The following is an 11,989-nucleotide window of genomic DNA, read 5'->3' on the forward strand; positions in this document are numbered from 1 at the left end:
GGCTCGGTAAGAGAGGGGGTTCATTCGAGGTGGTATTCTACGGGGATAGAATGGTCCCGCGATGCAAGAGAGCGAACGTACGTCGCTGAACGAAGTGATGCAAACGGTATCTCCGGGCTTGAGACCCGCTTTCCGGAAGCCGGCGACCAGTCGCTTGATTATCGTACGCGCTTCGTTGGCCGAAACTGAACGCGAGGGGTCCGAAGCATCGATCCAGAGCTATCGCGCCTTCTGTCAGATTTCCCGCGTATAGTATAGTTTGAGCAATGGGGAGCTTACGGGCTTATCCTGATCGTATTCTGCATCGTCGAATCCCCAGGACAAAATGTCCTTAGGGCTGATCTCAGGGTGCTCTAGAGATAGGTACGGCATTGTTGAACAGGACAACAGACAACAGTCGAGGGTTTGGGTGTGTAGACAGAAGATGAGCAAGACGGTAGGGAGCCGACCGCCTTTTGTTCGACGGAATCAGACTCAGACAACATCTCTAGATGCATGTACACGTCGGTCTTGGGCCCATTCTAGTGATAGTTTTTGTGGAATCCCAGTCGAGTGGGTAAGCACTAAGCGGCCGGCTAAGCATAAGATCTGCGGTGTGGCAGCTGGAGCCAAGCGCATATAAGCTTATTGTGCGTCCCGTTCCTAGTAAACCGAGGAACAAATAATGCAACGAATGAATCTAGAAAGCTGCAAGGCTAAATAACCTGGCTTTGCAACAGTCATGCAGATACGGATGTGCAGTTTTATACTCAATGGGCACCTGTCAGATTTCGGCCCTAAAGCTATGTCTTGATACAGGTGGGTGAGATCCTCGATTCAGAAACTTATCCGAGCCGTAGATGTCAGCTTACAGCCACGTATGCGAGTGGTAGAATAAATCGGGTTGTTTACTGCCCAAATCCGATAGCAGCTTTCGGGGGATTAACTTCAATGAGCACTAACTTTTAGTGTACACAAGACGAGACTCCAAAAGTCTACCGGTAAGCTTGATGATATGAAGGGTTCGCCAATAATGGTTCAATTCAATTCAAGCCAAAAGCTGCAGTGGTGGATATCAAATGCTCCTTCCAGTAATCACTCCTGTCTCAGACCCAAGAAAATCCTTCCCTAGTCTCATAATCGTCTGACTTCATTGTTGGTGCTGTTTTTTGTTGTCGTGTTTCTTCGTCCCGGAGCTCTTCCTTTACTCCTCCTCAGCATCTTCAACGGAAGCGGGCCTGGCCTCCTTGACCTTGGGTGTAGTGTGTTCAGTCTTCTGTCTCTTGGTGTCAGGCGAGCCAGCGAGCTTAGGTTCAGCAGTGGGAGGGTCAGGCAGACGCTTTGCCAGGTCATCAGCTTCGGTTTCAGTCTCCTTGCCCTGCTGGGCCTCCTCGGCAGCGGGCGGGAAGTACTTCCTGTAGCAGCGCGCCATCCAGCATTAGCACACGTCGTCCACGCAACCGCCAAAAAAACAACAGCAGCCAAACACTTACGGCAGCACCCTCAAGTACGCGCTCTCGTCCTTCTCCATAAAGTTGCAAAACACAATCCTCTCCAACTCGCCCTCCTTCTCCTCATCCAACCACCTCCTCACCTCCTGCGCCGCCACCTCCGCCGCCTCCCCACTCGGGTAGCCGTACACGCCCGTGCTCAGCGCGCTGAACGCCAAGCTCCTGCACCCGTTCTCGCGCGCCAGCTCCAGCGCCCTGCGGTAGCAGCCGCGCAGCAGGCGTTCGGGCTCTTCGGCGCCGCCCAGCCGCTTGCGGGCCCAGTAGATGGGGCCGACGGCGTGGATGACGTGCTTGGCCGGCAGCTCGTAGCCCTTTGTGATCTTGGCCGAGCCCGTGGCGCAGCCGTTCAGCGTCTCGCACTCGTCGAGCAGCCCCGGCCCGGCGGCGGCGTGGATGGCGCCGTCGACGCCGCCGCCGCCCAGCAGCGACTCGTTGGCCGCGTTGACGATGGCGTCGACCCCGAGCGTCGTGATGTCGGTGCGGATCAGCGCGACGCGCGCGTTGTGCGAGGCGTTGGGCGGGAAGGCGGGCGAGGGCGCCGAGAAGAGCGTCATCTTCTTGCTGGCGTGGAGGGCCGCGAGCGTGGGGATGTCCGCGAGTGGCACGATTTTGGATGCCATCTTGGCGAGGAAGGGCATGGGGTGGTTCGTGATTGATCGGTCGAGGTGGTCGAGTGTGTGTTTGTGTTGTGGCAAGGATTCTTGGGTTGGAAGAGGCAGCCTGGAGCTGTGCAAAGGAGCTTGGGCCACCCTGATGATGCAACAATGTCGAGCCCCGAGGGATTGAAAAGGTTGAGGCAGGAGAGTCTTTATAGTCTATGAATGGAAGCAGCACGTGTGAGTCACCCCTACTACTTCCTCCTCACAAACACAAACAGCGCCTCATCCTTCCCCGCGAAACTCGGCAGCGGCACCTGCGCGACGCGCTCAAACTCCTTCCGCTCCCTCGCCATCCACTCCGCAATCGTCTCGTCCTTGAACCCAGTGAATCCATTTCCATTCTGGGTCCCCGCGACGACCACATAGTCGCCCCGATACGCCCTCAGCACCTTCGCGGTGAAATCCGCGCCGACCTGCGGATACACCAGCAACAGCACCGCCTCCTCTGCGCCGCCGCGGCCCTCCAAGTACTTCACGCCGTCTGCCCACACCGTATCCCCGATCCACATGGTCCGCCACTCGCTGTGCGCGTTGTCCACGGCCGCGACCCGGCAGCCCGCCGCGCGCCGCAGCTGCAGCGCCCAATACCCGTTCCCGGACCCGATCTCGACGACGTCGCGGCCGGGCCAGCCCTTGGGCTTCGGCGCCGGCGGCGCGTGCTGCGTCAGCTGTGCGACCAGCGACAGTGCGTCCCACGTCGGCACCGCGCAGCCGAAGTGGTGGTAGAAGACGGGCAGCACGTGGTGCGAGATGCGCGTCTGCGCCGTCGCCGGCCACGGCCCCGCCCATTCCAGGTTGTGGCACGACCACGCCCAGTAGTCGTAGTATGGGTTCGCGAACGGCTGCTTGCGCTTGTTCGGGAGCGTCAGAGGCGCGGGCGAGGTGGCGGCGGGCGCGAGGTGGAATTGCGATTGCAGGTGTGCGGCGATGGCGGCGCGGAGGGAGTCTTTCTTCGCGTTGGAGGCGAGGCCGCGCAGGGCGGAGGCGGTGGAGGTGCTCGGCGAGAAGATGTTGGTGTAGGCGGCTATGTCTGTGGTGGGAGGAGGTGGGACCTTTGCAGATGGATGGGTTAGGATGGGTGCTGCAATCTCGAGCCGAGGGTCCCGGTTCTGGGCGCAGAGGCTGTGGTGATGCTGGCTTACTGGTTTGCCTTCATCGTCGATGTACCAGCCATGCAGGCCATGTTGGCCGCCGAAGCCAATGGCATGTTGCACCTGATCTAGGGTGACCTCTGCGATGGCGCGGTAGACGTAGCTGTCCCTCGGCGGGAGATCGAAAGCTTTTGTGAGGGAGCCACGAAGATCGTCATCTTGGGGAAGTGATTCCGCGCTCCATGAGGATAGGAACTCGTCGGGATCGAACGGGGAGCGAGAGCCGACAATTTGCGGCTTCGTGGGTGCGGGCGGCATTGTTTGGTGTTGTGTAAATCAAAGAGCGGGGCAGCCGAACCGATGACGTCCTCGTCTCCCCGTCGCCGAAGTCAACACCATTTCTTCTCTCTCCTCCGATCAATCACACACAGTAGTATGTCAGCATACACACTGTTATAGGCTCAATAACCTCATCTCCCAACACGCTCAGCATGAGCCATCTAAATACACGACTGGACCACTCTATGATCACCACCACAGCTTCTTCAAATCCTCTCTCATAAGCTTTCGGAGCAGAGCAACATAATTGGGCACCCTCCTCTTGTGGATGAACCTTGGCGGCGGCAACTATGAGCCATGGCCTTGTGTTACCGCGCTCTGGGTTTGGACGACATTCGCAGTCTTCAGTAACAGACGCGTGTATTCCCGAGCATGAGAATTTCTATTCCCACCACAAGAATTGTTACCCAAATTTCCAAATTTGTGCCAGTTGAGATATTTCCAGCTGTCATGTTGCCAATTTCCATTGCCATCTAGGAAAATGGATGCGTCGTCAGCATACTGTCCACGCTACGAGGATATCGCAACGCACCAATCCCCATCAAAGTGTCTCCAGCGTGGCTGGAAAGGGTGTCATCATTTTCGCTGGCGCCTATCTCGAGATGGATATCTACACGGAGAGGTCAACAACCTTTCCATGCTACGCGGCATTGATGTTTCTCTGGAGTACTTTCGCTATCCTTATTCTTCTTTAACTTTTGTCGAGATCGGGCCATGCCCCATAGCGAGTAGAGTAGCCCGACGAAACTCCCGACCAAGCAGAACCAATCGAACTGCGAAAGATCGTCTTCTCGAATTATCATGACGATAAGAATGATCCATTTATGGAACGGGGGTGCCGTTTTTGGCTCGATCGTTTTCGAAGCAGCCATTTTACGTCGACGGAATATCGTGTATCCAATGTGGCGTTTTGAATGATTTATCGTGGAGTTGCCTGGAGAAGACGTAAATTGTGTTGAGGTGGCGAAGTGGATGGATATTTATAACCACTCAAGGGGGTTGATCAACCGTGGAAATCAAGGGACATAGCCCACCATGTTTTCGTCTTGACACATCAGTGCACCTAGGCAATCCGCAAGAGACAATAGTTTCTAGAAGTTGAGGTACGACGCGGATATTTCCTCGGATCTGAGAATTGGTATTAAGGTACAGGCATGATGGTAGGATGCATTAGCAAAAAGTGGCGCGGTATCACGTCGCGTTCGAGACCCTGTTTGGCCAAGAATTAGGTTAATCGTAGAGCATTCAACGTTTCATTTCAACGTAGATCATTAGCACAAAACGCAACACTCACTTCATCTTGAACGTGGAGACTTGTATGTAGGGTGTGGTAGGTAGGCGCAGCCGTGCGCTTCATACAATTCAGGTATTCATTATGGTCTTGAGCATTCAACCCACACTAATATTTAACGTTGGCTTTGCATGCTATCGAGCGCGCCGGATTAGATTCATGTAAGAGCCTTTTCATCTGAGATACTCAAGGCGCTGAAGGGGGAGATGGAAGGTAAAACAAATGGGGCCTTCAGGGAGAGAGGTGACCAAGAACGCCACGAACGGTTGTTGCAACCAGCAGAATGATTTGAGTGCCCCCATTTGCTACGCTGACCCGCAAACACATACATCTGGTGGTTCGACTGCAATCTTTCCATAACAACGTTTGTAGTAGATGTCTTCTGAATGGTTGCGCTTATGCTGGAAGCTCGAAAACTTCATCGGCCGTGTCCTGATATTGCCCCGACGCTCCTGATGTGAACTTCGGGTAGCTGGTATGGATATCGACTAAATGACCCGTAGAGAGGTTCGCCATCGGCGTGGTATTTCTCTCGGACGTATCTGGACTTGTTGATCTGAAGTCTACAGTATCGTTGCGCGAGTTGATAGGCGTTGCAGTACCTAAAGGCTGCAGTTCGACTGAACCAACGTCTATGTCTTGATCTTAAAAGCTTAGCTTGACATCTTTCAATTTGGAGGGTTTAGTAAAATACCCTGGTTCGTTGAAGGACGGTGGATGCGGCGAAGTGTAAGGTAACCTAGTACAGCACTGAAAAATACTCCAAAGAGTGTAATAAAGACGCCGACGAGGTTGATGTAGTCTCCAGGCGAGAGCATGGATGATCGTTGAAATAAATCGTGAATCATTACGAGAGGCCGGAATAGAACAGCCTGAGAATGGCACTCAAAAGCAAGGGGGATGAAGCTGACTCGGGGAGCGCCTTCCAAGAATCTGAAGCAGCCTTCTTCTGACAAGGCCAAAGTCGAGTGTAGAAATTTGAATGAAGATATCTATGGACGGTCGCATCGATTTATGCAATGGCACGGCTGGCAGCCGACTACCGGATCTACCAATAGCATCACAGCGCCTTCTTTAATTTGTCGTAGTTACACGAGGTTTTCTTTTTTTGCCCAGCATGCAAGTGCGCGCCAATCTCACGTTCTTATTGGCCGAAGGTGGGCAACAAATCACGAAAGTGAAGCCGCCGCCACCAAGCTTGGGTAGAGTGGGACACCGCAGGGTCGATTTTGCCAAAGGCTGAGGCTGAGGATACAACGGAGAGGTCCAAAGTAAAGTAATATCAGAAGGCAGCAACAGCGCGTGGCAACTCGATCGTGACGAGAAAACCACGTTGTTATGGGCCAAATCAGGGCAGCACGCGAGTACTTCCGGATAGCAATAACACCGCGCGATTCTTCGACGACTTTGATGCACGCCCCTCTTCACTTCATTGCGACGGGAAACAGATGCCTTGTCGCGCAGCAGCTATGATAGTCCAATCACACAGGGCTAGGACGTCATGCCGTTGTGCGCCAATGGCAGTCAGACATGTGGGCCGCGATTAGCCTTACCCTATTGGTAAACTCGGCATAGGCTGAGAAACATGCCCCGTAAGGCGGATTTCTTTGTAAAGGACTGGCCTAGTCATACAGCACGTGAAACCTGCCATTGTTTAGGTACTCGTCAAACAGATAATATCCCCAGCCTTGCTCGGGCTGTTGCGGGTTTTTAGTTACAAGAAGGCGAAGTGATTCGGTCCCTAAACACTATCAGTTCTGTTGGTAATCTGACAGCAGTCTTGCGTCAGCTTCAAGATCTCGGATGAAGAGAGACATAGGGAGAGATAGATCAAATTGTATGTGCTGGAAAGATGCTCACTGTTATAAATATTTTCGGGGAGACGTTGGAGCTGAGCGCTTCTCTTCGTCCATTTCGCCGACAGAAGCAGGCACGTTGTGGGCGTGAACAATTCAATCCAAATAGGCAAGCTCCGCATTCCCGGCCCAGCAGGCACCCTTACCTCTCATTCTCATTCTGGCCTGGGTAGTGATGTTATTGGCTGATCAGCGGCGTTCGCCCGCAACGGCGGTGAATTTCCTGGGAAGGCATGAGCAGGTCCAGGTCCAACAAGCAACATGATTGCCTGAGATATCCGAGATCTTGAGAGCAGGATGTCAGCATTAAGTAGCCTCGAGCCTCGAGACAAAACACTTCCGCAGCAATCAGGAACAAAACATCGACACTGAAAAGGAAAGCCATCAATCATTTCCAGAAAAAAAAAAGAATCTACCCTACACACAACATTCAAGTGTATATATATATATACCCATTTCATCAGAAAAAGTTTCGCCATCCCTATGCAATTATCCACGATCAACCACTTTTTTGTTTCTCAAAAATTTTCCCCTTTCCCCTCCTCTTCACTCGAAAATACTTCAGTCCCAGTTCTTGATCTTCATCGTGCCGTTCTCCTGCAGGTTCTTGTGCATGTTGAAGGCCTGGAACAGCAGGTGCGGCTCGTGGCCCATGCCCTTGCGCAGGCACTCGTACTCGGCCTTGTTGAAGTAGTCCTCCAGGATCGGCTTGTAGTCGGGGTGCGAGCACTTGTTGATGATGACGCGCGCGCGCTCCTTGGGCGACAGGCCGCGGACGTCGGCGAGACCCTGGTTGCTGTCAGTTTCGCTGTTCTTGAAAGGAAAAAAAAAAGAATGGGGATGATGTTTATGTGTCTTACCTGCTCGGTGACGACGACGTCCAAGTCGTGCTCGGTCTGGTCGACGTGCGTGCACATGGGCACGATGCAGCTGACGCCGGTGGGGTCGGTCTTGCTGGGGCGGGTCGAGGGCGTGTGCATGATCGAGTACTTGGAGCTGCGCAGGAAGTCGGCGGAGCCGCCGAGGCCGTTGAGCATGCGGCTGCCCATGACGCACGTCGAGTTGGCGTGCGCGTAGATGTCAACCTCGACGGGCGTGTTCATGCCGATGACGCCCAGACGGCGGATGATCTCGGGCGAGTTGGACACCTGCTGCGAGCGCAGCAGCAGCTTGGGCGCGTAGCGCTCCCAGTTGTCGTAGAAGCGCTTGAAGCCGTCGGGCGAGAAGCGGATCGAAGTGGCCGTCGCGAAGTCCAGGTTGCCGCTGTCGAAGAGGTCGAGGAACGAGTCCTGGAGAACCTCGGTCCAGACCTTCAGGTTCTTGAAGTCCGCACCGCCGGACTGTGTGGTTCGTTAGTTTTTGTTTTCACTCCACATGCCATTTCAACATTTCCTCCCCAAAACTTCCAGGGACAAAATCAGGAAACTTACGGAGAGACCACCAACGACAGCGTTGGCAATGTTACCGATACCAGACTGGATGGGCAGGAGGTTCTGGGGCAGCCTGCCGCGATCAACCTCGTGCTTCAAGAACTCGATCAGGTGCGAGGCGATGGCTTGCGAGCCCTCGTCGGCGGGCGTGTTGGGCTGGGTCTGGTCGGGGTAGTCGGACTCGACGACGGCGACGACCTTTTCTGGGTCGACGGGGATGTGCGGTGTGCCGATGCGGTCCTCGGGGGCCATGATCAGGTAGGGCTTGCGGCGCGGCGGCAGGTCGGTCATGGTGATGTCGTGCAGGCCCTCGAACGAGGGGGCGGCGGTGTTGACCTCGATGATGATCTTGTCGGCCATCTGGATCAGCTCGGGGCTGGCACCCACGCTGGCGCCGGGGATGATGCCGCCGTCCTCGGTGATGGCCGAGGCCTCGACGATGGTCACGTCCAGCTTGTTGTGCGGCTTGTTGAGCGTATAGTAGCCGTACATCAGGTCGACGGGGAACATGGACAAGTGCTTGTCGAAGAAGTTGATGTTGCCGTTGTTGATGCCCTTGGCAATCTCCTTGCCGACCTGGTGAGGGCTGCGGCGCTCGATCATGTTGAGGCGCGCCCACCGGTTCTCCGTCTCGGCGCCCGACGAGGCGCCCACGAACAGGTTGTACTTGAGCTTGCCCTGCAGCCCATTCTTCTCAACGTGGTCGGCCAGGGCGGTGGGCACCTTCCTGCGGCGGGCTGTGAGCAATTGGCGCGGCAATGGCGGGTGGAGGAGGGGCTTACTTGGGGTAGCCGACGCCGGTGAAGCCGGACCAGCCGATGTACGAGTTGTGAGGGAACAGGTCGATGAGGTCCTCGGCCTTTGCGAGCTTCTGCAGGTAGGACGGCCGCCTGACCCTGCTCCTGAGAAGTGCGGAGGCTGCCATTGTTGCTGAAGCAGTCGGAAATCACGCGGCGGAAGGGACGGAAAGGAAAGACAGCGTGGGAGAAGGAGAACGGAGAGTGGAGAGTGGAGAGACGGGCAATTGAAAAGGACGCCGGGCGCTGCGGGGAGAAGAGAGGGGAGGAAGAGGTGTGGCGGGAGATGAGCAGCGGCCAGAAGCTATGACAATTTGCTCGGACGGAGGAATGGAAGAGGTGGAGCTTGGGTGCGACAGACTAAATGCGCGCGCGACCCCACAAGCGCATTAGCGATTGCCCACGACTCCGGGGCAGCAGGCCGGGGTGTGGCCGGGATGGGTCCGAGAGCGATGCAATGCGTGCGGCACAGGGCTCAGCGATAGCGCGCGAGCAGCGCAGACGAGGGGCATGGCCGACAGGTCGAAGGAGTTGGCCAGGTGGGATGATATCACAGCGCCGCATCCCGCCGAGTTTCCGCCGAGCCAGCCAGAACGCGTTGCGCGTGCATCTCGCGCCCCTGCCCCAGCCAATGAGTGCTGCAGTTGACCAATCCGCGTGAATTCAACAGAACGTCAAACACCCTCCGCCCGGGTGCCTCCACGTCCCCCGTCCAGTTCCCCAAGACGCGGTTGACGTCGAACCACCTGCGGGCGGGCCGCCTCCCGATGAGCCTCATTTGTATCACTAGGCCCTTGTGATATCGCACCCGTCGCTAGCGCCGGCGCCTCGTGGCCTCACGACTCAGTGAGGCGGCCGCGCCAACCACACTCCCCTGAGACTTAACATCACAATTCCAGCTGACCACCTTTGCCACCCCACCGTCAGCAATTCTCGAACGGACCCAGTTCTACGCGACCACCCCCGCGGGGTCCTGGCGGAGCCCAATTCTAGCTATGTACCCGGCGCCGGAGAGCGGGAACGAGACGCTCGACGTTGCTTTCTTTCTTTCTTTCTTTTTTTCCTTTTCTTTTCGCTGGACGAGATAATCCCCATCATCGCAGTCATAAGCTGCCAACATCATCATGGGGACCCAGTTGAAGCTCCTGGTCGGACCCAGTTGTAGACACCACCTCTTTCATGTAATCTGACGTTACACCAAGATTCATATGAACAGAACGCTCCAATTTCCATCCCCCTCCTCACCGTGATGCAATGCCATGCAACCCCGTGATCGGACCCGGGATGGCACAAATCATCAACCGCGCAGCCCTCATCATCGGCCCTAACATACCGGGCCGGTGTGTGCACGCACCCCCCGAAAAAAATAAAACATACACAATAAATCAGCGCGCACTGCACCCACTTGATTCAGGGGAGGAGGGGGAGGAGGAGGAGGAGGCGAAACCCAACGTGAACAGGAGCGGTGACAAGAAGTACGTGGTAGAGTAATAAGATGACCCACGCCTGCAGTTGATGTGTCACCATCGCATTCGTTATGTACACTCCACTGCCCCAATTGATGAACTCTGAGATCTCTATATGTATCTGCCAACGACCGACTTGACTCCATCGCGCGCCTGTACTCCCCCAACTACCTAGTTCGATTTCCCTTTACCAATCCCTTCCCTTTCCCCCCTTAAGTACCCTGACCGGAGACAAAAGCACTGGATGCTTCTTTCGATAAAGAGAGGGGGAGAGGGAGGGAGAGAGAACAGAGACTATGTAAGGCATGCACGCCTAGACAAGGAAAGCCAGCCAGACAACGAAAAGAGGGGACAACCAAAGAGGCGATCCGAGATGCAAAAAGACAAGACAACAAAAACCAGATGCAACACGTAGGTAGTATAGCTCCCGCCGCCGCCATGTCCGCTATGCAAACAATTCAAACCGACTCCTTGAATAAACGCCCACTTCCCAGAAACCCCCAGGAAATAGATACGATATGTGTTGTTCTCCCCGACCAAATGAGAAATATATGCAATCACACGCAGAATGGTATCACCCAAACGCCTGCTCTGCTCATGATGCTCTCACCCAAAGCTTCCCAACCAAAAAATCCCCCCACGCACCATCCCCTTCCCTCAAAAGACTAAAACAGTTTAGCAAAAAAAACTTCAACACTTGTGATACTGACTCCTCAACCGCCCCGCCCCAAGCCCCGCAAGCGGCCGGGCCGCCGCGACCGGCGCTCTCTCACCTCCGACCTCGCCGGCGGGCGGGGCAGGCCCCGGTCGGGTCGGGTTACGCGACTCGCACCCGGCCCGAGCTCGTCGTCGTCGTCCTTTTCTCGGGACGTTCCGTCTCGCCGCTACTACTGCTACTGCTCCTGCTACTCCGATCGTCAAAAGCGACCCTCTTCGCCGTCGGAAACTCCGTCTTCAACGGACTGGGGTTAGCCGTCGACGACGCGCTCGTCGTGTTGTTATGCGCGAGATGTGCTGCTGCTGCCGAGTTGTTCGGGCTGCTGCTCATGAAGAGCAGCGAGTCGACGGCGTCCATCTCCGCCTGCTGGCTGGGCATGCGGAGGATGCCGACGGGCCGTTGTTGCTGCTGTTGTTGTTGTTGCTGTCGCTGCTGCTTGCCGCCCGCCGCCGGCATGGGCGTTGCGGGGCCTCCTCCTTCCGTGAAGGGCTTGGTGATCTTCACTTTGGGGTGGGCGGTGGTGGTGGTGGCCCCGAGCATCGGCGCGCGAGATGATGGTACCGTCGAGCGGCGATGTCGCTTGGTGGGGCTGATGTCTAATGCCGGCGCGAGGGTTGGGGCCGACGATGCGGAGCTGCTGAAGGTGGAAGCGGTCGAGGGGCGTGCATCATCCTCGTCGATTGGATCGCCTCCTGTAAGGTGAAAGAGCAAGAAAAGATGGTTAGGTCGAAAAAAAAAAAGAACAAAGAGCATATCTTGCCGCGGAGGACTAAAATGTTCAAAAGGAATAATCAAAAGGGGCCCACCTTACCTGTTGGACCAAACGTCCGGATCCCTGATGACGGGCTTCTT

General features: G+C 55.7%; 3 protein-coding genes across 3 annotated transcripts; all 3 read right to left on the reverse strand.

Moving 5' to 3' along the window:
• Positions 1-1,183: 1,183 nt before the first annotated feature.
• SLS55_000879 (uncharacterized protein) lies at positions 1,184-2,128 on the reverse strand (the record flags this gene model as incomplete). The annotated part of the gene is made up of 2 exons (XM_066772386.1): positions 1,184-1,394; positions 1,473-2,128. The coding sequence occupies 2 exons, from the start codon at positions 2,126-2,128 to the stop codon at positions 1,184-1,186; spliced, it is 867 nt and encodes a 288-aa protein (XP_066637665.1).
• Positions 2,129-2,340: 212 nt separating this feature from the next.
• Positions 2,341-3,558, reverse strand: SLS55_000880 (uncharacterized protein; the record flags this gene model as incomplete). Its single annotated transcript, XM_066772387.1, has 1 exon — positions 2,341-3,558. One exon carries the CDS (start codon positions 3,556-3,558, stop codon positions 2,341-2,343), a length of 1,218 nt encoding a protein of 405 aa, XP_066637666.1.
• A 3,729-nt stretch (positions 3,559-7,287) lies between these two features.
• On the reverse strand, positions 7,288-9,081 carry ACH1 (acetyl-CoA hydrolase; the record flags this gene model as incomplete). Its single annotated transcript, XM_066772388.1, has 4 exons — positions 7,288-7,515; positions 7,587-8,066; positions 8,157-8,883; positions 8,939-9,081. The coding sequence occupies 4 exons, from the start codon at positions 9,079-9,081 to the stop codon at positions 7,288-7,290; spliced, it is 1,578 nt and encodes a 525-aa protein (XP_066637667.1).
• Positions 9,082-11,989: the final 2,908 nt, after the last annotated feature.

Source organism: Diplodia seriata, assembly GCF_021436955.1.
Source record: "Diplodia seriata strain FDS-637 chromosome Unknown scaffold_1, whole genome shotgun sequence".
Lineage (NCBI taxonomy): Eukaryota > Fungi > Ascomycota > Dothideomycetes > Botryosphaeriales > Botryosphaeriaceae > Diplodia > Diplodia seriata.